Source organism: Ambystoma mexicanum, chromosome 10 (assembly GCF_040938575.1).
Source record: "Ambystoma mexicanum isolate Mex_15411 chromosome 10, UKY_AmexF1_1, whole genome shotgun sequence".
Lineage (NCBI taxonomy): Eukaryota > Metazoa > Chordata > Amphibia > Caudata > Ambystomatidae > Ambystoma > Ambystoma mexicanum.
The window spans coordinates 268,283,616-268,308,818 of record NC_090932.1 but is presented as its reverse complement, the minus strand read 5'-3'; the positions used below and the strand labels follow the sequence as shown (position 1 = coordinate 268,308,818).

Genomic DNA, 25,203 nt, shown 5'->3' with positions numbered 1-25,203 from the left:
AGTGTTGTGCAGACATCAGCAGTTATGATACTTTTGTCTATACATTTATATAATATAATAATTTGCACTTTCACAAATAGTGATAAAATGGCAGGTATCAACATTCATTGTTTTTGAGGTTTAATTAGGATGAACCTCCCTTTATCTAAATTCTAAAATGTTAGTTTATCAGAATTGATTGAATTTTCAACAGGCACAACCTTTTGCTTTAAATGTATTTCCCAAGTTCCTTGTTGGGGGTCTGTGTGTTTTGTTACCGGTAATGAATCACTGCAGTATTTATTCACCTATTTTTTCCCCACATAAATGCAGGGAAAATTACATATTTAATTATTAAGTGTATCTGGTTAGAAATAACCTTTACACTATACAACTCATTAAAAAAAATCAAATAGAATACAAAACAAACGTACATGCATTCATGCAGTACATGTTGATAAAACAAGAGAATTTAAAACTAAATAACACACAATAGGAAACAAATTAATCAATCTAAGACAGCATCTCTAAGAACATTCCAATCAAATTAGTAATCGCTGCCCTCCAAACCTAGAGTGATGGACTTCCATACTAAATGTGCAGCATTAACAATGACGCCAGATTAAGCTCCCACTATTGATGCCTAAAATTGATCAAGGGCAACACCTTATTCAACTAACACATTTCTGATAGTGAGTCTTTAATACAAGGCATTGCGTCAGTAAATACCTCGCATATTCCTGCATTTCCTTTCGCCAACTGAAATAACCTCCCTTACTCCGATTATCATTTTTGAGGGAAGCAAATTGAAACATATGAACATAATAAAACATTGTAACCGCTGATGAACAGTGAACTTGAGATAGCTCACAAAATCCAAATAAGGAAATGACTGGGTAGCATATTCTTTTAGCGTTGTTTTCCCATGTAGATAATCTACATTATTAGCTATATCCCAGCGATTAGCCCCGTCAATCAATGTTCTTCTGGCCTTTTTGAAGTTTGGGGAGTCCACATCCTGGGTCCAACCTATCTGACTATGAAATCCAGCACAAGATGTACACGTTTTTATGAAGTCCTACCTCCACTGTGTCCAAGGCCAAAGGTTACTAAGATGGCTCTGGTTCTGACGGCATAATACCTGCCACACCAAAGGCCTAGTATCTCTATTTGTTACAAAATAACTGCTCAGAGAATGAGTTATAACAACTGTGGTGCCAAGAGTCACTAAAGTCGATCTTAGCAGTTGTAAATAGTTTTCATAACGAGGTTCTTGAGCCACATTTGCCATGCAGAGTAATTCTTGCAGCTGACTGAAGAAACAAGTTGGGCATGGCAGAAAGAAAATTGATAACAATTACAATAAAAAACTGTAGTTTCAGCTACTGAATGATTGCTTTTCAATCCCACATGCCTTTTTATCGCTTTCACAGTGACTGAAATGTATTTTTAGATTTTGTTTTAAAATCCAGAGTTTTCAGACAACGATGACACAGAGGTAAGTTTTATGCCAATCCAAAGTATAATGCAAGTCTTAGAGTTCGATTGTCTTATAGTTCACTCTTGCTCCTTTTATATATTTCTTCCCTTGCAGAATGGCCCAAGGTGAATGTTCCGTCTCCGAAAGGATTGAGGTAGCGCCAAGGTAAGAGTCAGTTTTGCACCAAGCACTAATCTTAGCAAGCAATATTGTTCATTAAGAGATTAACCAATTGTCCTCTCTATATTTTGCAGGTGTGGCGCTTCTCTGGAATGAGGGACGTAGGATAATGACTAGCGACACCTTGAGCGGTAATGTACCAAGTAAGTATCTTGCGGTATGAATTTGAATGTCTTTGCAGAGCTCAGCTTACCTGTTGTTTTTCTTTCTTTTGCAGATGCAGATGCTCCGAGCGCCGATTTGAACAGAGCGCCTCGCGGGATTGTTTGGATGAAAGGAGCATTGGTGAGTATGCCGCGGCGCTGCTGCTGACAGTGCAGAACTGTAACAGAGGTTTTTTTTTCCTCACAGGTGCGGCGGCTGCCCGATTAAAGCGACGACTAATGGTGTGGCTCCTGTTCTAATCTGCTTTTCCTCTTCTCTTTTGCAGGTTCGGTTCACGGAGAACAAGACGGATGTAGCTGTAGACTGGATGCTGAGCTGCAGACACGGTGAGCGTTACGCTGCAGGGATGCAGAATAACGCGAAGCGTGTGCTGCTCTCCGGGCGTGGTTTTAATAGCCGCCATAAAGTAATTCCCAGGGAAAATAGTTCCAGTACCACACCCAAGAAAAATAGTCCCTGGAAGAAAGTAATCCCTTGAAGGCCTCACGATGGCCTGTACATGATTTCTCTACAGGATGTCCTGCTTAGTTTTAAAAAAGGCAATATGAGCCTGGCGCCAAGGGCGCCAGGACTGAGTCCGTAAAGCCCCTAGGCGGTCCCTTGAGCCTCCTGAGTTCTCATGGGTGCCTTTACTCTGGGCAGATGGGTCTGCTCCTGATGTCTGGGGGCAGGCATCGTGACAGAATGAACGGTGCCGGTCCCTTACCGGCACCGTTCATTCCGCAGCCTCCAGGGTCCTAATGAGGCCCAGTGCCACCAAGCCCCAGGCCACTTAAAGCCCGATGTTTACTAGAACGTGCTATTCATGATAGAAATACTTTAAAAGGTATAATAACTCATAGCATCAGAAAATGTTTAATATTTAGCAACTCTATCTTTGTTACATCAAAATATCAAAATAGGTAATCTCATGATGAACAACTATTTTACTCATGGCGCTTGGCTGTGTTTGCTTGTGCATAGGGATCAATTTATTAAAAGTCACAGGTAAAACAAGGTGTCCTTTTCTGAGGCAGAATTCATGGCACAGACTTTTTGTGAGGCAGCATTTGTATGTGCTGGGCCGTCAGCTAAAGCTACCCCTGTGATCACAGTCATGTTAACAGATAACTCACTCTTTGAGCCTTAGCTGCCATGACCTAGGAAGTAGCAAGACTCACACGAGAGACACTCACAGAGTCCTCGACACCTGGCCACAGAATCCTCGACCCCTGGTCACAGATGTCTGTTTTGGCTCTGACAGTTTTCTACCAGCCACCATTTTCCCACAATGTGTTGGGGCACTGCATATGTATAATAAGGTCAATTATTGGTCCCTTCTCGACTTATCTGAAGCATTCACTTGTAAAATATCTCATATTCTCTGATGAGGTAATTTGTTCTCCCATTCCTTAATATGATCAATGAGTCATAGTGATGCTATTGTTCCTTTTACCTGAGAGTTTATGATTCGTATTGTGGTTTTTGTTCCTACATCAGCCTCGAATCCTTCAGTAGGGGCAGCATTGAACCTCAAGACAGCATCATGGGCATCTGCAAATGGCACAATGAATACAAAAAAAGATTAAAGCTTCATAAACACATCGAAAAATAGAAGCTGAACATAGATATGGAAATGTCAGGAAGACTGGCCACTTCCATCTATAGTATTGCCAGACCTTCTTTTGTGTCTGTGTGTTGCTACCAAAGGTAGCCCTCTCTTTGTTCCAGGGCATTGTAAAATCAATTATGTTTTTTCTCTGCACCTCCATTGCTCGGGGTAATAAGGTACTCCCTATTTTCCCTCCTCAGATTTGCATTGTGTAGGGAGAAGTTTGATGGAGACAATACACCAATCATACTAATGCCCTGTCCAAGATTTCCCCTTTCATCAGCAGCCTTCTTATGAGTTCTTTCATCATTGGATAATTTACTTTTAAAAATAGGACTAATTTTTTAATGTATACCTTCTGTTAAGTGTGTATATACATTATAAAACAATTTTAAAAACAAAATTGTATGCACCAGAAATAAAAGACATGCTGGGACTCGAACCGTGGTCTGGCTGAAAGGGCTATCCTTTCATCACTGGACCAAGCAAGTCCCTTTCAAAGAGCAAGGCAAACACACCCTATTTAACTAAATAAAGGACTGCACAGTCCTATGAATGCTTTCCAAATACAGCAAACAACCCTTTTCAGCAGGTAGGCTTTTATTTTGCTGAAAAGGACTTGTGTAGAGATCACAAACTCGGGAGAAGTCGCGGCCCACCACTTGCGAGACCACGCGGCCTGGAACGGGAGCGGGCGCCCGAGAAACGCATTCAGAGCCCGGCTGCCAGCGGATGCCACTGCAGTCCCAACGCTCCTCCTGAACTTTGGCTCACAACTTCCTCAGCCAGGCATCCCTCACCACTCTTCCTGCATCATACAGTAAGACTACCAACTTACAAATCAGAGCACAGTGAAGCAATTATGTTAGAAGTTGTGTACCTGCTGGCTAATAAAGCCCTGGTTCCAGCCACCAAGTGTGTGCATGTTTATTGTTGGCCACAACAGCTTGTTAGCTGTTTTTAGATGGCATTCATAGGACTGGCTATCCTGTATGTGTTTCAATTCTCTGCCCTAACAGCAGTAAAAAGCGTGCGCTGTACCAAGGGGGCTTGTGCTTGATTATTGCAGCCAGAGCATTGCATTACACAGATTTCACTGCTCTGGATACAAAATGTATGCTTGCAAGATGAAACATAATTTTTAAACAATATCATGTTTGAGAGAACTGGACACTGGATTCATGCACATACCATCCAGCAATGTCTGATATGCTGAGTGAAGAAGGGCCTAAGTCTGAACTTGAGGGAAAACCTTCCACTCCTGGTAAGGAGGGCCTCCATGGGAGTAGCACAGACCAGATGGAATAGCTTAAGTCATTGGATTTCTTGTGCTAACGAGTGTATGTAAGCAAGGAACGACCCCTTTCCAGTTGCAGAAGATTAGACAGCTCCTTAGAGTTACACGTGTCATGACACTCTGGCTATTGTGTTCTCACTAGCAGGGATTGTCCTTTAAAAGTCCTATTTTGACCAACTTTCCTGGGGTTTGATGCCCACCTATACAGAAACTTCGGCAACATGTATTTTTTACTCAGTTCTTTGTAAGCGTGCTTACAGTTGACTAAACGTGCAGCAAACCATCATCTGCAATGCCCGAATTCCAGTCTTTGCTTCAGGAACACTTTGCTCACAAGCTGGCCCGGCTGATTGTGAGAAACTTTCCATGAACAAATAAGAACGTCATTATGAGTCTGGCGTGCAGTAAGAAAGTGGTTGTAATTCTGTTACCGCACCACCAAATACAGAGTTCTGACTTTGAAAAGGAGGATTTAACTCAAGCAATATGCTCAAAGAAAATCCTCCACTTTAAGGGGAAGAATCGGTGGAATAACAGAGGCAGACTTAACACCCGCAGTAATTCTGAACAAATCCCCATGGAAATCTGCAGACTCCAAATATGGAGATTTATACCACCATCGCCCGACTTGTAATCCCCTCTTAATGCCAGGGGACGGTAAACAAGTGTTGCATTTGGTGGATTTACTACTGATTTACTGCCAACCACCTAGGCCTTGAGAGGTCCCTTGTAACCAAACATTGGTATAAAAAGATTGTCCTGTAGGACATAAGGGCAAATTCAATAACCCGAAATGGAGGTTCAGATTAATATCTACCCCATTAGAAGAACTACTCTATAGAAAAGGGTCACGGATGATTAGAAACGGTCACTAACTATTCTTGTAATTGTTGAAGTATATTTTAAAAACTATGTCACTGTATCTGGCCATTTCATCTAAAGCTTTACCATCGAATGCCATTCCATCGACAAAATTGCAGCGAAAAGATATGCATCGAATGCATGTTTTTTCAAGGTTTAGTGTTATTTATAATGGGTTTTAAAGGGTAAAAAACGGGGGTTGGGAGGGACCCCCCATTTAAAAAAAAAAGGAATGCATTTTTTTAGATGGAAAGTTCATTCGATGGTAAAAATTTGATGGAATGGCCATAAACCCTATGTCACTCTTGATTCACACTGTTTGATATTTTTGAATAGAGTTTTTAATACTATGTTTTAACTTTAATAAAAACTATTTTCTATTTTTTCTAAACTAACTGTAATGATCAATTATTGAAATTCTTGAACTGTCAATGTGTCTCTTCCTCACTGCCTTAAAACTAAACTCCTAGGGCCTTGCATACCCTGGAATCAAGAGCAGAGGTGAAATGAAAAGTTCTATTTTTCAATCACCCAGGTGCTCTGGAGGAAGTTAGGCATATCTGATGAGTTCCAAGTTAAAATGGTGTGGTACTAAGTTCTGAATATGGCTGAAGGACTTCTCCCAAAAAGTACTGCAACAGAGTCAATGGTTCTGTTTCCTGACTATTACCAGGTCACTTTTGGAGGTGCAAACCAGCGCTCCGGCACCTGATTAAAACATCCCTATACCTGCCCCTACTCCTGATGTCCTGCCCGCCAGCACCCCAAGGATTGTTCAGAGGGATGCAGTGTGAAACAAAGTATTGGCAGCAACATCAGAGATCAACAGAACTATCCATAAATGCTATGCCAATATTTTAGCTAGTATCCCCATTAGGACATATCGAGTTGTTTTCTTGGTGAAAAAAACCCTTTGATGGATACACGTTGGTGCAGGTTTGTCCACAATAAATCACAGCTAGGTGATGGTTTGAGTCAAGTGAGATTTTCTGCATCATTTCACCCATAGGTTTCTGCTTTCTATTCCACTGCATACATCAGCCTTGGTTTCTTTATGTGGCATAACTCTTGTAATGGGAATACTAAAGGAGAGCTACAGTGGCATTGAGGAGGACACAGCCTGCAGATATCCTTCAATTATGAACCCACGCATTTCGCACTCATGGGCATGCTAATGTCTGTGTGCATTTCCACCCAAACCCACCCATCCCTGCCCAAACCACGCCCAAGGGGTTTCTTTTGCTTGTGTTACACTCTTGTTTCCTGCAACATTCATTGCAGTCCTCTTTTACATGTTTAGCACACAGAGTGCCTGATTCACAAGCGTTTTTCAGTGGGGTTTTCACTTTGTGAATCAGGCCCACAGACTTTTAAAACAGATTGACTCGTGAAGCATTCGATTTTCAAGACTTGAGACTTTTGAAACTTAACCTGCTCTTGTCTACCACGTCCTGCATGCAGCCTTTGAGGGAGAGGGCAATCCTCATGTTGATTTCTTACCTGTTCCCCCTCCCGCTTTTCTTCCGAGAGGCCTAAAGCCATAGCTGCCAAGTTTCCCAGTTCCATGCAGACTCTTTGTGCCAGCTCTGTTTTTTTCCCCGCACTGAATGCTGGTACTTGTAGGCCCACCCTTGCAATGGGAAAAGTTAAATTACATGTTCCAGCATGCAGTTGGAAGCAATAAACCAGGACTGCCCCGAGGTGTCACACATGGAACTGGGAAATTTGACAGTGAGGTAAAGATGTGGATTACAGAGCACGCAAACATCCTTCCTTGGGCTTGCTGTCTCGTTGGCTACAATTCTGCCCTTTCCAGGGCAGTCCTCTGCCAGTGCTAGCTGGGAGAGTAAATGGCATAATGATCAAGGGCATTGTGCCGACAAATACAGTGCAAAATCAGTGATCGAACTGAGCGGGAACGGTCGGGAGAGGTGTTCCACTACTTTTATTTTTTTCTGTTTACCATTCCTGTAATTTGTACGACCATATTCACCATTCTATACATAGGATTTGTCCATTCATGTCCTTGTGCAGGTGTAAAGTTGTAATAGGAGCCTTAGTTACTAGTAACTTGGACTATAGCGATGCCCAAGCCACAAAACCTTGTCACATGTTTCACTATGCTGCCGCCTACCCTCTCCCCTGCTGAGACCATAGTTCCACTACTTTTTTCGTTCTGAGCCACATCAGCAAGGCATTGTGGTTATGCAAATTAGCTCAACCGCAAGCTTTTTTCTCAATGAAATTGTCTTTTTGTTTTAGAGGGCAGTGCTACTTTATACTTTAACCTTCCCCTTGGCCTCCAATTAGTGCCTTGCATCAGCTGGTTCCCCTGGACAGGTTACAGGGGCCAGAACGTATAAAACAGGCTTTAGACCCTCATCCTTTTCAAACGCTGGTCCCCCAGCTCTTACAATGCCGGCACTCATTGAACAATGTCACTGTTAAAGTTACTGGCCCTCATTACGACCCTGGCGGAGGTCCATGGTGCAATTTGCACCCTGGACCATGGCGCAGAGCTGCCAACTCCGCCATGGGGGTTGGCGGACTTACCGCCCCATTCCGACCTTGGCGGGGCGGTAAGTCCCCAATCCCCATTTACCCTTCCCCATTCCCATTTTTGCCCCATAGGGTATAATGGGAGTGGGGAAGGCGTTAATTACGCCACCGTAGAATACGGTGGCGTAATTAACGAGGGGACCCGTAGCGCCATGGATTTTTCCGCCCGGAAAATCCGGGCGTAAAAATCGCCATGGCGCTACGGAAAGTCCTAATCTGGCGGAGAGGTACGCCATGCATTACGCTGGCGTAAACCCCTCTCTGCCAGGGTCGTAATGAGGGCCACTGTCCCCATTGGATGGAGCTTCCCATCAGCAGGTTTGACTGGCACAGCTTTCTGCTGCTTCCTCCGATCCTGATGACTGCTGAAGCCAAATTATTCCACAATTACTCCTGGTAGTATTAGTTTTTACGGAATGTTGGGATACACATGCAGCATCCCAGCCAGGCAAAAAGGTTCAGGTTGAGGAAAACGTAGAGTTCATTATCGTGGGAGCAGAATGGAGGTTGGACCGCGGACAGCTCATATAGTGTCTTAGTTAGGTCTGAAACATATTAGATACCCACTATAGTAACACAGAAAGAGCAATACATGTATTAATGTTGTGGTTGCAAAGGTCATAGATAGGGCAGTATTCTAGGCACAGTATTTAGTTGACGTATTGTAGTGACGTAAAATAGCGTCATGTGCGGGTAAGAATGAAATAAGCAGAAGATGGAGTCAGCAAGGTATTGTGGTAGAACTGAGATTGGTGTATTAACTTGGCAGAAGTGTCACCATTTTTGATGTTAAGGCCTAGCACACGATGAGCTGAAAAGAACACAGGCCTTTGTGTGGAGCTGCGGCTCTGGTAGTTCAGTTCCAAAAACAGATACCCTTTCCTGTTCCTCAAGAGAGAACCCGTGGTTAGAGGCACCCATGGTGCGCAGATAAGCACTAAGTGTATCCAGCTCTTTGAAGGACAACTTCATGAAAATAGCATATATGGCTCTGTGATGCCAATGAGCCAGGTAAAGATTTAGAACACTACTGCCTTCACCCAAGAGAGGACACCCCACATGAATTACTCCTAGACACACAATTTAAGCAAACAAATCCTCAAAATTCAGACTCGAGAGCGGTGCCCTTGTCATGTCATCCCTCAGCAAATGGTGCTGGGAGGAGATAAGGGTGGGGGGTGTGTTTGGAATGTCTTGTGATTTGAGACTAGAGGAGCAGAGGTGCTGCCAATACATTTAGTACATGGTCGGGGTGCAACTTGTGTGCGCCATGGTGTCTGCGTTAATGAGGAAGCCTATGGTCTCATCAAAAGCAGGGTTGTCCTCGCCAAGTTAATTTGATCATGTCTGGAACAGGAGGGTGCACATCACGTTATGGTCCCAAATTTAAGAACCTATTGATAAGAACCTACCAATCACATATCTGGGTTCAATAGTGACGATGTTGGGGACCAAGTGTCTAGGAGCATGGGGGTAGCGTAGATGTGGCCAATTGGTCAAGGGACTGTAGGTGGGGATTAGCAAGTGCTATTGGTGGTAGCCAATGAGGATGGTGGAGTTATGTTAAAACGCAATATTATGTTAGTATTTTTAATTATGGCTTATGAAATTGGAGAGCTCTATGTGAGTTTGGTTCTACAGGACCCTCTGAGACCCTATTTGCATGTAATAAATCTTGTTTTCCCTTGCAAAGATGTGCAGTGATTATTTTGTCATTTTGGATTGTTTTTATTCCCCTGTTTTTGGGCAGCAATCCTTTCAGGAGAAAGAGAAAAAGACTGGCTTGCATTGACCTCAACAGGATTGTCTGTGGAACTTCACATCGGCAAACAGGCACAGGTAGAACGTACAGAGATAGGGTCATCCCAGGTGCCACCTCCCACCTCTGGGGCAGACTGGCCCTAGTACACACTCTAGCAGGGCTCCTACAACAGGCTGTGGTGGTCACAATCCCCTCTTGACAGATCCCTGACCCTGTCATATACCTTCACCATTTCTTCTAAATCCTCTTCACTGGGACATCTAGCTACCTCAGCATACTGAGAAAGGAAATCGTCCCTGGACTTCTTGTATCCGACCCTGTTCTCCTTAGTAAATGAGCATTGCTGGAGGCCCAAGAACCATCTTAAAATACTAGGTTTGGTATCTTTGCTCCTGCCCACCCACACCAAGGAAGCATGGTCTGTTACCAGTTTGAATCTGTGCCCAGTCACATAATATTGATGACCCATTTTACCGCCAAACACTGACTCCACCCCCAATTGTTTTACTCCCTGGGGAAAGAGCTTATTGCTGATATGTAATATAGGCTTCTCCTACCCATCTTGGACCTGTGACAAGACTGCCCCAAGTCACAATAAGGAGGCATCGGTCTGAAGTACAAACTCTTGGAGAAGTCAGGCATGGCTAAGATTAGGCCTTTTCAAAAGGCGTTCTTTAACCTTTTAAAGACCGTATGGGCCTCTTGAGCCCAGTGTACAGGGCTGGGATTGGTCTGGGTTAGCTTGTCGGTGAAGGGGATTTCCAGTTTTGAAATGTTGGGGATAAATCTTTCACCTTACTATGTTGGGGCAATACCACACCATCACCACTTGGAATCCGTGGTATTTGACGGGTGACTGGGTCAGGTGACATTTCGTTGGGTTGGTAGTGAGGTGGGCCTTTCTCAGTTGTTTGCAGACTGCTTTCTGGTGTCTTAGGTGATCTCCCCAAGTCTGACTATATGCAACTATGTTGTCCACCTATGCCGCAGAATAGTTCTGACAAAGCGTCAAGTGACAATTCATATGCCATGTATTGAAAGAGCCCTTCAGGTGTTGAGAAGGCTATCTTTTTCTTAGCATATTCATCAAGGGATATCTGCCAATAACACTTTGTAAGGTCCAGTGTTGAAATGTCCTTTCCGTCTCCAAGGGTTTCCACAAGTTCATCTATTTGGGGCATGGTGTAGGCATCTAACTTAGTGATTTCGTTAAACTACGGAAGTGGATATAAAACCTCCATCTATTATCAAGCTTTTGGGACCAGTACAATTGGGAAGAACATTCAATGTAGGATCTTTCAATTATGCTGATTCAGAGGGGTGTTGCTAGGTATGGAAAAGATCAGGGGCTAACCTAATGTCGGGAATGGCGGGATTCAGGGCTAGCTATAGCCTTTTGGTTATAGTCCCTGAGTTCTATGCGGGGCTACAACCAAAAGACCCGGGTCTATAGCCTCCTCAGCCCCCCAACCCCTCTAGTAATGCCTCTGCACTGATATCCAGTATTTTCATCTGAGATTCCTTGACGGTTTTCTTTCTGGCCTCTGGTATCTGGTGGGTTTCAGTCTAATCACTGTTTGGGGTGGCGCCTGGATATTGTGCACCACCACTCGTACCCTCCCTGGCTTTGGGGAGAACACATCTGGAAATCTCTTTAGCAGTTCTGGCAGTTATTTGTGACTGGATGTCTGAAGACTTGAAGGAATGGTGACTTCATGCTTTAGTTGGTAAGGGAGTATCCCATGTATTGTTCTCATTAGTAGGTACCTAAGTGACGGATATTTACATCTCATTTCTGTGACATCTATGCTCACAGATAATTGCCTATTACATCTGGTCTCCGCTAACCCTCGTGGTGCAGTGGATGAGAGTAGGCAGAATTCATTAGCCCTTATGTTGTTGTGTACTATCCCTACTGTGTTAATCCTCCTAATTGCCCTAAGTCACCCAAACATGTTTCCAACTATTTGTAACCCATACCGTTTCATAGCTGATTCAATACGCTGTACAGAAGGCGCTTTCTCCCCAGTGGGTAAAGGCCTCGCCAGACTTGGATGCCATAGATACTTCCCTCTCCCATGCCCCACCTCTTTCTTACCCAAAGCCTCCCCATTCCCACCTTTACAAATCAATAAACGCACCCAGTATAACTGCAGCGGCATCGCCACATTGACCACCAAAATCGACTCAAAGGATTTTAAACCAACCACTTTGTGTAAATACCTCCCACAATCCTATATCATCACCATGTGTACCACCCAGCTCCAGACCAACATCACCCCTTCTCATTAAGACGCGCCCCATTTTAGGAATCACCAGATTAAATAGACTAGCAACACGAACCTCCCATCAAGACCTTGTCAGGCTTAATACTAGGCATACACCTCACTCACAATTGCAGAATTCACCAAAAACTACTCTTACAGAGAAGTCTATTGCTGCCAACCACTCACATCCATTTACCAATCCCACACCACAATAGAGCCCTTTAACCAAACAACTCACCCCACTAAGACCCTCCCAGTCTCAGGAAACAGCCCCCATTAGAGCAGCTCTAAACATTCCCTGGAAACAACATATTTCTGCAACCAGACACACAATAAAATCGCTTAACATTAAGCAAAGAATTGACCTCAAAACACTGTCCCTCACCCATGAGTGCCTATCCAACCAGGCTCCCATTTACCTTTCCAACACCATCTCCTGACAATCCTCAACACAGCCTATCAGATCAGCCCAGTCGCATTGCGTCACCATTCCACGCTTTAAGCAACAACACGCAGGTGGGGTACGTTTCCCAGTCCTCGCTGCTAAGAAATGGAATGCTCTACCATTATCTCTGAGAGAGGAACCATCATTCCTCCTATTCGGGAAAAAGGTGAAAGCTTGGTTTCATGAGCAAGACCTCTATCTGGTCGTTTAAACAGATAGGCCATTTGAATGTATTCACTATCTGATGTATATATGTAACTCTGTACCTTCATTCTGTTGACCTTTGTATATATGTAAATTCTTATATGTAACATTTGTGTGCCTTATTGTTATACTACTGTTTTGTATCCTCTTGCAACTTGTATGAATAGCGCCCAGATGCCTCTGGGCATGGTGCGCTCTTCAAATAAACATACTAAACTAAACCACCCCCTCCTTAAGAGCCCTCTCTCAGCCTTAAAGGTGCACTCCTCAATGCACGTTTACTTGGAGCCGATGCATGAGACACATGACCTAATTATTGATCAACAACTAGACCTACTAGTCGTTACTGAAACCTGGCTGCACCAATCTTCAGACCCCCTACTAGCGTTGACTATCCCACCCGGTTACAGTATCCTTAGGGCGGATCGACGAAATGCACCGGGAGGTGGCGTGGCTATCATTGCCAAAACTAACCTTCAACTTAGATCTTGCCCAATCAACTTACTAGAAGGCTATTAATTATTCTGTCTCAAAATCGCAATGGAGTCTAAAACCACAACCAACATCCTTGTCATCTATAGAGCGCCCAACAATGGCAACCAATAGGAATCGGATATCCCACTACTCATCACTCCCCACATTAAGCCAAATACCAAATTCATAATCCTAAGTGACATCAATTTAGGTTTTAACGATAGACTAGACCACAAAGCGAGCTCTCTCCATGCTTCCCTTACGGATAGCAATTTTACCCAATTAGTTAAGGCACCCACTCATGACAAGGGTAGGATATTAGATTGGATACTTACATTAAATGTCCACATCTCTATAGAACCCATCACAACATTTGACTGGACTGACCATCACTTGATCAGTTTCAAATGAACCTGTAAAGAGAAACTCATCTCCTCCCCTACCACACCGGAAACTATTGAAATAAGAAACATTTGTAACCTAACAGTTGATCGCCTTACCCTTGTCCTGTTGTAGGCTCTCTCCACCAATTCCCCTACTAATTCTAATCCCGGCTGTCTGGCAGACACATATCATAATTCTCTCAAAACCACTATCGACTCCGTAGCCCCTCTCACAAACAAAATGCAGCACCTAGCCAAACGTTCCAATTTTTAGTTCAATGAGGAACTTGTGCTACTTAGGAGAAACAAAAGATCCCTGGAACATTTACATAAAAAAATCTCTAACCACTGACTCTGCCAAAGCATTCTTGGATGCCAATAAAATATACAAATCAGCCATCATAGCACATAGAGCTAATGCCCTGAACACCCGCATAAGCAATGCCTCCTCAAACTCTAAAGAACTCTTTACGATTCTTAGAGAACTGGAAAACCCAATTCTGTCTAATACACCAATTAACTCTAGTAAAGCCTGGTGCACAACCATCCAGAACGCCCTGCCATCAAAAATAGTCACGCTCCAAGGAAAACTCTCCTCCAAAAGAAAGCTTTTAGCTAACAAAAACTCACCTCCACCAATCAAGGACAGAATCGTTGACAACTCAAGCTCACAATTTAAATTCACACCAGTAAGCCAAGACCAAGTGCTAGACACCATATCTAAGCTAAAACCATCAAACTGCAAAGGAGACTGTTTCCCTGCACACTTAGTCAAATTGTGTGCTCCAACTCTCACCCCAATTATCACCAAATTTGTTAAGGCCTCCTTCAGCACAAGCACGGTCCCTGGTAGTATTAAAGAAGCGTAGGTTACCCCACTCCCCAAAAAAACCCTCATTTGACCTGCTGGTCCCCACAAATTACCGCCCCATAACCACTGTTTCCTTCCTGTTGAAAATCATTGACAAAATAGCCTATTCACAAATACAAACCCACCTCGAACAAAATCACCTCCTAGGAGCCAGACAATCTGGCTTTCGGCCTAACCATAGTACCGAAATGGCCCTTTTGGACCTCAAAATCCAGATGGACTCCATAAGAGACGCCAGCAAACTCTGCATCCTTCTCCTATTAGACTTGTCCGCTGCCTTTGGCTGTCTTTGATTTGGTGGATCATGGCAAACTATGTTTGGTGGAGGGGGCCCGAAAGATGTCTGTGCCGAGGGTCCCAAAAGTGCTTAAGATGGCCCTGAGTCCTTGTGCATGTGCAGGACTCTGAAAACCTATCACACACCAAGCTGAATCAGCACTCCTGCAAGGTAGAGGCACTGGAATGTCTGAATCGAGAAGCATGGCCTGTGCTATATCCAGGGCAGAAACTGTCCAATTTTCACAAGAAGGCACCCTTTGGGTCAAATCTTTCCTCGCAGATCGCACATCGCGAGTCTCCATCGAAAAGGAAACTGCAGAGTACCGCAAGGATCCTGTCTGTCACCCACTCTATATAGCGCCTACACTAAGTTGCTTTTCTCAGCACTGGATGCTATGGGTGTCATCTACACCAATTTCGCTGATGACACCCAGATCCTTATCCCTATCTCTGGAAACTATGAGCAAGACACAATCACCATCAATAAGATCTACGCTATAATGCAAAACTGGATGACTATCAACAGCGTATGCCTCAATGATGAAAAGACAGAGATTTTCATCTTGGGCTCTTCGGACAAAATTAAAGCCCTCCACTCCGACTTTTCATCTATTACCATTGACGGGACTCCAATCCCAATCCTCAACCAGGTTAAAACCTTAGGTGTCCACCTAGATGCAACCCTAACAATGACCAAACATGTTAACGCTCTCTCATCGTCCACCTCGTACACTTCCAAACTGATTGCTCTAAATTGACAATTCCTTATACCCCAAAACTGTACTACACTTGCCCTTGCCCTCATCCTGTCGAAATTAGACTATTGCAATGTTCTGTTGCTAGGCTCTTCTAACACCAATCTGGCCAAACTACAACAGCTTCAAAATAAAGACCTGTGAGCATCCCTTGGCCTAAACAAATCTGACCCCATCTCCACTATTAGGAGGGAACCCCACTGGTTACCTGTTAAAGCTAGAATTATCTACAAAGCTCTTTGCATTGCACATAAATGTCTTGCCAAGAAGGCCCCCACATACATCAACAATGCTGTCATACTAAACAAGACCACGAGAGCTCTGAGATCTAACAATAATTCACAACTCTTTGTCCCTCGTTTTAAAAGCTCGAGGGTAGGGGGAAGCAGTTTACCGGTCTTGACACCTAAACTCTGGAACTCACTCCCCCCGCATTTCAGAAATGAGCCATCACACTAGGGCTTCAAGAAGTCACTAAAAACCTAGCCCTTTCTCTAAATTCTAACTCTCTCTTGTCCTCCCATATTGCACCTCACCAACCTCATAAATGCAACCTACTACCCACCCTATACTTTTACCCACCCACTGCCATTGCCACCGTTTGATACACAGGTTTTCTAATAAATTGTACGTATTCTTATTTTGTAATCATGATGGGCTATATCTATTGTGTCCAAATGTGAGTGAAATGTCATTACTATCTAATATGTTGTAATGTTTTTCTCTATTGTAACAATATAACAAGATGTCTGTAAACTACGCAGTGATACCTCAGGGTTTTGGCGTATTATAAATGCAATAAATAAAATAAATACATAAATAATAGTGAGCCAGGAGCTCTGGGTTGCTGTTTTCTCACCATGCTTTCAGCTTATTAAGATAATAGAGTTGAGATGGGCTTTCTTCTGTTGGCCGTTGGACTTTATATATGAGGCAACCTCTATGATTACATATGGCCCATGCCACCTGGCTAATAACATGTTCTGATTAGTAGTGAGTAGACATGAACCTACTGCCTTGGCCAAAAGTTATGTCTGTCAGGAAGCTGACACAGGCTAAAAATGGGATGTGCACCTTGAGGATAGTTTTGGTGTTCTTGCTTCTCGGGGGAAAAGCCTCCAAATTTCTGGTAGCATAAACCAAGATTACAACAATATACTGGTTCCCTGCCTGTGATGCCCCCCGGGGCACCAGGATGTCGATGTTGATTCAGCAGAATGGAATTTTGATTATAGGCATTGGTTGGAGGGGGGCCCGGGGTGCGGCATCTGGCAAGGTTTTCTGGCAGATGGTGCATGCTGCGCAAAACTGTTTGACTTATGCATACATGACAGGCTGGTAGAATCTTCTGAGGATGTGTTCTGTGTCTTTCCTAGGCCCATGTGCCTGGCAGTCAGTTTGGAGTGGGCTAATCCCATCACTGCCTTCTGGAATTGTGCTGGGACCAAGAGCTGGAAACAGTTTTTACCTCCCCCCTTTGGGTTCACATACACCCGGTAAGGAGGCCATTCCAGTCGATGAATCCAGCTCTCTGCTTTGTAGACTAGGTTCTTATGTGCTTGCTCCAGAAGAGGATCCATTCTCTGTGCTTCAGTGATTTCCATTAATGTGGGGCCAGGACCCCTATTGACTGGCAGTCTTCTCTCTGTGCCCAGATTAAAAAGGACTACCTTCACTGCCTTGCATCGGGGTGGAACTATCACTTCCTTGTTTTTATACTGTTGACATCCTGTGGCTCTGGGTGTTGCTCTGGTGGGGACTCTGGCAGTCTTCGTCAAACTATTCCCAACATCTCCTTTGGCTGTGGGTGATCTGTTTCGGGTCTGAATAATCCGATAGTAACACACCAACTCATGAAGAAGCTCAAGGGTTTCGATTAAGATTCTTGGAGAAGGGCTCAATAAGGGCTGTCCCTTTCTCACTCGTCTCCCGACCTGGAACCACAAGGTATTTACTAGAGATAGGTAACACCTACAATCTACAGCTGTCTGGATAATGGTGATGGCCTAAGTGGAAACACCTTATCTACTATCTCCCTTTGGGAATTCCTGTGTGAATCCTATCCAGGGTTCCCACTAGTAACAATAATCTTAACAATTGGAATTGGTGCCTTCAAATTGCCCAGGCTCCGCTTGTCCATCCCTCCAACACCTTCATACCCCTTGCCCTAATATTCTCTCCATCTTTTGTCTTCTACTATTTTCCAGGGTTCTTCCTCCCACTGACTCTCTCTCTCTCTCTCTCTCTCTTGCTCTCACACTCTCTCTCTCATCTCTCTCATGTTCCTTTCCTTTCTATCCCTCTCTTTTTTTTACCTCTTCCCTAGAATCTGTGTTCCTCTACTTGCTTCTCGCACTACACTCCCATACTCTCTCCTTGAAAAAAACTCCACTTTTCTCTCCTTCCAGTACTTCCAGTACTCTCCCCTACGCTCTCCTCCCACTGCCTTCTACTACTCTCTCCTGTTACTACTATAAACTACTCTCTCCTCCTATTACTCTCCACTACTCTTTCCTCCCACTACACTTCACTACACTACAACCACACCTTCTTCCCCAGTCACCCTCCTTTCACTCTCTTATTCCCTGGACTAACCACTGCCTTCTTTCTTCCGCGGAGCCGTGTTAAAGTACCAGAACGTATATAACAGGTATTAAACCGAGGCCCCTTTTCATTTATGGTCCCTCTTGCTATTTTTGGTGGCAGCACACTATAAACACAGACACTGTTAGAGTTGGTATCTGCGTTAGATGGAGCTTCTCAACTGCTAATTTTACTGGTGGAGCTTTCTGTTGCTTCCTCGCTCTCTGCCGCATGTCTCCCAGGTGAGTGCATAATTCAGATTTTTTATTCATTTACTGCAGATAGGTGTAACCTACAGGAGAAAGAGGAAAACACTTGCCCACATTGTGCACAACAGATATGGGGTTATTGACAGTGGTGCTTGACATTTGCAAACAGTTTTAGGTAGAAGGGAAAGAAACTGGGGTCCTCCCAATTCCCACAGCCACCTCCGAGGCAAGACTGGCTCTGGTAAACACCCTAGTAGGCCTCCTGACCCAGGTTGAGAGTGTGCATCATCAGATCCCTAACCCTGTCACACTAATTGGCTTCGGCCCCACCTCCTCAAATATCACCCCCCACTGTTGTTCTCTGTCTAAGCAGGTAGCGGGTCTTTGACACATTGACACATTGATCTCCGACCCTTTTGCTACACAGAGTTGCTGAAAGCTTTCCAAAAGATGGGGCAGGCCATTTCCTGTTTGGGACAACAGGACAGCATTGTCTGTTAATAGGTGGACCAAGACCGTGACACTTCCCATGCTAGGAGGATCGATATCGGCTGCATGCAGTCAATTGTGCAGATCATTAATAAAAATATTTTAGCACCAAGCGAGAGTCAAGCAGAATGCAACACGCATTCTGATTGGCTCTCGCAGGTTCGTTACCCGACCAAGAATCCCTTAATTCTAGGCCGGGATTCCAGCCTCCTTGTCCACGGGGGGGGGGCGTTGCAGCCCTTCAGCCAATAAGGAGGCTTGAATCGGGGCCATCCCCGCTCCGAGCCTTCCCCACGGCTGAGAGGCTGACTTCGCCCCCCACCGGGGACTCAGGTAAGGTTTTTCTTTTGTATTCCCTCCCTCCTCCCTCCACTCCCCACCTCACTTACCTTCTTGCTCCTTTGTCCCCAGTGGGGGACGATGGCAGCCTCCAGCCCTGTGGAGACTCGGAACGGGGCCATCCCCACTCCGCGCCTCCACACGGCTGGAGGCTTCCATCGTCCCCCGCCGGGGACGCAGGTAGGTTTGCAGTCAATTGTGCAGATCATTAATAAATGAATTAAATAGACTGGGGGGCCAAAGCACATACCTGCCTTTCTTCTTTCTCACTAACAGAATCTCACTAACAAAACTCTGTTACCTCTTCTTCATACCCATATCTAATTCTTCCTGTTGTGTTTTCATGAAGGGACTTGATTAATATTAGGAGGGATGGATTTATTCCTTCTGCCCTCAGTGTTTGTCACAATACCTCTCTAGGCACGGGTTATAGCTCAGTGGCAACGCACTCGTCTTGTTTGATTGGTGCAGTGCAACACAGGTTTGAATCATGGGTCTGTGCTTAAAAACCTCTTTGGTATTAAGCACGTTATAAGAAAGCAACTATAATAATTATTAAAGGAATCGAAACCTGCTTGCACGTCGACAAACCCCAAAAAAAAGCATCTTTGTAGAACTTCATATATTTCCCCTCCATAGCAGTAAACTAAGCTCTTGTTACCCCCTTTGGCAGGAGAAAGGATAAGGACTTCATCCAACCAGCTTTATATCCCGAGAAGAACAACTTTACCAAAAATGTTGCTGAGAGCATCAAGAAGCGAAATTAGTTTATAATTTGATGGCTGGCTCCTTTTGCCCTTTTTGTAAAAGGGAACTATATCCCCCAGGCCCAGCCCTATGAGATGACGCTCTTTGTAGTTATGATTGAATTAAACAGGTCACAAAGGGCAAGGGCCCAAAAATGATTTCCGACTTACACACATTGGCCCTCATTACGACCTTGGCGGAGGACCATGGTGCAATTTGCACCATGGTCCATGGCGCTAAGCTGCCAACTCCGCCATGGGGGTTGGCGGACTTACCGCCCCATTCCGAGGTTGGCGGGGCGGTAAGTCCCCAATCCCCATTTACCCTTCCCCATTCCCATTCCTGGCCCCATAGGGCATAATGGGAGTGGGGAAGGCGTTAATTACGCCACCGTAAATTACGGTGGCGTAATTAACAACAAGGTCCCTTAGCGCCATGGATTTTAACGCCTGCTAAAAGCAGGCGTTAAAATCACCATGGCGCTAAGGGAACTCGTACTCAGGCGGTAAGGTACGCCATGGTTTACGCCGGCGTAAACCCCTTTCCGCCAGGGTCCTAATGAGGGCCATTGACCAGTTGGGTCCCGGGGCTTTGGCTGATTTCTGTGAGTTTATCACCTAGCAACCTCTTCTATAGGGCGGGGAGCGAGGGGGGTGGAACTGTACATATTCTACAAGTTTCTCCCAACTTTCCTCCTTAAATCCATCTGTTTTACACTCTGCTTTTGTGCTCATCAAGGGACTTAACATACAATGAATCAATGTATGCAGTTTTACATGTGTGTTCAAAAATTGTGAGTTAATTTAAAATATTGTATAACCAATTGTGTTTTCCGCCTTTAGTTTTTTGTTTTCCTTTATCCTGTCCTCATACAGTAAAACAAAAAAGTTTTAATTTCTTATTGTCTTAATTCTGTTCATTCTTCAATTTTCCTTCTGATACTACACTGTACCAATGTTGCCATTATATAATGTTGTTGGGTTTGTTGGGACCCATGCATTGACATTATTTAAAACATACTATTATTATCCAGTCATTAAATAACCCATATGGATTGTCACGTTGGTATTACTTTAAGATCTTGATATGTACCCCCTCTCCCCTCGTATTTCCTACTTTCCTTCCCTCTAATTCAATTACTTAATCTAGAGGTAGGTAACTGGTGGCTTTCCAGATGTGTTGCCTTACAATCCAGATCTGTCCTACCCAGCATAGTTAATAGTAAGGGGTCATGGGAGTGACAGTCCAAAACATCTGGTTTGCAAACCCCTGATCTACAGAGCAACAGTTTACTTATCTCTTACTCAAGAATGTATCCTAACATCTTTAAAACCTTGACATTGGGAACCGTAGGACTGTGACCCAACGTGCATCTGTGTCGCTCGGTCCATGTCTTTTTACTTGGATTGTGCTTACCCAACAGTACCATGATTAAAGCCTCTTGTTGCAGCACCATGGGATAACGGCCCCACAATGCATCACTCCTTTTCTCTCATTGTGTGTTGACCAGCATTACAGGCATTCAAGTCCTCGCTTTTAGGACTGTTTAATCTATGTCCCAGTATACATCGATCTCACTCTCCGAGTGCTTTTTGCCTGGTTGGATTTCATCACCATTTCACTAATTCAACACTTTGGGCCACATTACGAGTTTGGAGGTAGCCATGGCCTTAATAAGGACATGGCTGCCTCCAAACTCGGGTCCGGGTTCCCTGAATGGGGAAATACCGGACCATTCCGACCTTGGAGGGCCCGGTATTTCCCCATCCAGGGAATCCGGACCCGGTACATCCCCATTCCCATTCGAGCCCCCATAGGGCTCAATGGGAATGGGGAGCATGCTAATATTGGGCCCGTTAGTGACGGGCCCGTTGTTAGCATGCTGGGCCGCTCGCGGGACCCGCTAAGGACGTCTGGTGAAACCAAGCATCCAGAGCAGGTCCTGCGAGCGTACCTCGTAATGCGGCGGTATGGGTTTAACGGCGCCGGCACCTCTACCGGCGCCGTTAAACCCATACCGCCAGGGTCCTAATGAGACCCTTTATCTTTACTCGTTGGTCAACATAGCCATCATTATCGCAAGATAATGACCCACCACCAAGTTATGGCCGTGGGTGAAACAGATGGCCATATGTTGGGGAAGGGTCATTGGCCTTGGCGATAATTACTCCTCCTGAGGTCTAAAAGGGCTACTAGCACAGAGTGGTAATAGCAATAGATGTTTTGCAGTTTTGATGGTTAAGTAAAAAACTGTTACTTTTATAGTGATTAAAGCAAACAAAAGGATTTAGTAAATTAATTGTGGTTTTATTTTGTAGGGTTTGAATGACAAGGTTGCCTTCATAAGTTCAGCATTTTAATTGCTAACTTGGGTGAGCTGGAAGGGGCTTAACATGATCATGCATAAAGTGTCATGAAAAAGTAAACGATTTCTCTGTAAGAAAATGAGAGCATTTTTCCATGTTTAGCTTTTTTTGTGTCTTAAATAACATGTTGCAGCAAAGAAAAAAAGGTCTTTCCATAGTGGAAGTGTTATGTTGAAAGAAATCTTCCCTGTAAATAGCATTGTTGTTTCCCTGTCTGCTTTGAAGACACAGGGCCAGATTCGAATCTCTTCACTTGTGCTAAACAAAGTGAAAACCCAATTCACAAAGGCCACTTAAATGAACACATCTTAGATGTGCTCATTCAGATGCCTTTTTTTCCCCTTTGCTCATTTGCGCATATAATGGGGAGTTTCAGGGCATTTAAAAGCACATCCTGAATTCACATACGTTTTGTTTTTAAATGCCCTGAAACGAGGGTCATGCCACTCCACCTTTTAGAACAGGTGCAGGGTCAAATCTTGGCAGGGCGTTTTTTTGAAGTGTGACAACCGTGGGTTGAAAAGCTGCTGTCACACTGGCTTTTCCATCCCACAAACGGGGACGGAAATTCTTTTTTTTTTTAATCATATCACAGAGACAGGCCCTTTATCGACCTGTTTCTGTGAAATACATTACGGACAGCACATCTTTGCAGGTCACCTATGAGAATAATGTGACTTGTGCATTTCTAAAAAAGCGCAAATAGCGCAAATGAAACAAACACATTTTCTGTGCTCCTTTCATTTGCACTATTTTTTGTAATTCTGCCTCACAATGTTCAGAATGCAGTCAATAGCAGTAGTTATTGACTGTCCTGTAACCATTCTGATTGGGTGAGACGAGGTCAATAACTTTTTCCATGTGCTAATAGACACATCTTGTTCTACCCACTGCCCTCTTGGTCTCAGAACCCACTCTCTGGACTTCCACGTTTGTTCGTTTTATCTTCATCTGAAGAGGTTCACAGTGTTGCATCCCCTCTGTCTGCCACAGTCCTCGTCTGGTCAGACTAACTTCTGCTTCTTTGGGAATTTCTTGCATTGGATTCTGACACAACTTCCCCACTTGGCACTCGTCTCTGACTGTGTATGCCTTTACTCTGGATTTGCTGCTGTCAGTCCTACTCCTAATAGGCTCTTCGAGGGATGTACCACTTCTGCATTGTGGCTGTGGCTTGCAATTATGAATGTCACCCCAATGTTTCTTCTCCTTTTGGATTGGCATCACTGTTCCTGGGCATTAGTGACTGGCTTCTTGAGCCACAGTGGCGTGCATTCTCTGGCACCATTCACCATCCTGCACAACAACTGCAATGCACCTCTTCAGTGTCCTTTTCTTCTTGTCATACTTACTGAAATCTTTAAAGGACAGTGGCTGCGCAGGCATGACAACGTGACATTTAATAGAGATGCCAGACTATGAATGCCGAAATTGCTTTTATGTCAATACCAATCCACCACAATGAGAAATTTGAGCTTGGAGAACCCATCTGGGGCCCTGCTCGGAGAAGACACACCTACTCTTCTATGCCAGACCTGAAAATCGCAGACCAGGACAACCTACTTATTAGTGACTGATACCAGGAAGCTGGGGAACATTTGCTAAATTTGCTGGAATTCACAGAAGAGCTAAGCAGCCTTTTTTAGAGCACCAACATATTTTTCTAGACATCTGTACAAGCTCTGTGGAAAAAAAGTCCAGCTTTGGCAGGCCGGAGAGGTAGATTACCAGAAGGGATAAGGGTGATCATTGTTCTGAATAGAACACTGGTGGTTGTGGACCTGCTGACTACAGGATTTGATCCACGACTCTCAAACTCAACAAAATCCTTAGGCTTCACCATTGACAGCAATCTGTCCTTCCAGAAACACATAGCCAAGCAGGCCCCAATAGCCTGGCTCAGAATCTCTACCCTTCAAAAAAATAAAACTCTTCATCCTGCCGCATTAGTTCTGGACCATAGTGCAAGCCCTTGTGGCCTTACACATCAATATTAGAAATGCTCTCCTGACAGGGCTCTCAGCTGCTCACTTTGCTCCCCTAAAAGCAGTCCACCATGCTGCAGCATGTCTTATAAGGGGAGCATGGAAATTTGACCGAATTGCCCCTTCCTATGTGAACTACATTGGCTTCCACTTCAAGCAAGGATACTGTTCAAAACTGCATGTTTCATATACAGAGCAGTCACAAGTAGCATACCAGCGTACCTGGCTGCTAAGCTCCAAATATCTGGTGGCCCACGCTCATCACACAGCAAATTGACCAACCGCTTGAATCACAACTCATCCACAAAGAGAGGACCCACAAACAATCCTTCTCTTGTCACGCACTCACCCTCTGGAACTCGAACCCAGTGTCGGATCGGAATGCCCCGCAATTCCCCAATTTTGCAGATCGCTCAAAACATGGCTCTTTCAACAACACCTGACCAAGGGCTTATTCCAATGGACGCACATACCGAGGCACAGAGCTCACAGTACTGCGCTACTGTTAAAAGATGACAGCCCAAATGCCGGCTACTCACACTTAGTAAAGTGCTCTGCTGCTCTCCAGATAGGACACACTTTAAGCAATAAAATAAAAATAAAAATGAGTCGGTTTAGGGAGATATTCTCTTTAGTCAGAGTTGCGGGCCACATAGAGTGACTATTTCTGAAGTTGCATGCTAGCCATAGCTTGCATTTAGGCCAATTGCGTTAGGTACCCATATCTGGCAAATAGACCACTTGTGTTAGTTAGCCATATCTGGCATTTAGGCCTCTATCCAGGAATCCGGAATCTCAGTGTTATACATTTTCTGTTGTGTCTGATATTTAGGCTTTTTTTTCCATCCGTCCAGGAACCTTGAATCTAGGTGTTTTGCATTTGGTGTTGTGTTTGAAATTTAGGCTTTTTACCCTTTTTCCAGGAATCTCAAA

At 44.3% G+C, this 25,203-nt stretch overlaps 1 protein-coding gene across 2 annotated transcripts in view; it reads right to left on the bottom strand.

The window, feature by feature from the left end:
- Positions 1 to 25,203, bottom strand: part of LOC138491341 (beta-galactoside alpha-2,6-sialyltransferase 1-like) — a 566,357-nt gene that overhangs the window by 191,641 nt on the left and 349,513 nt on the right. For both annotated transcript variants that reach the window (XM_069617822.1, XM_069617823.1), the window contains one exon: positions 3,240 to 3,337. In XM_069617822.1, the coding sequence (XP_069473923.1) occupies positions 3,240 to 3,337 (98 nt within the window). The remainder of the gene's footprint in view (positions 1 to 3,239; positions 3,338 to 25,203) is intronic.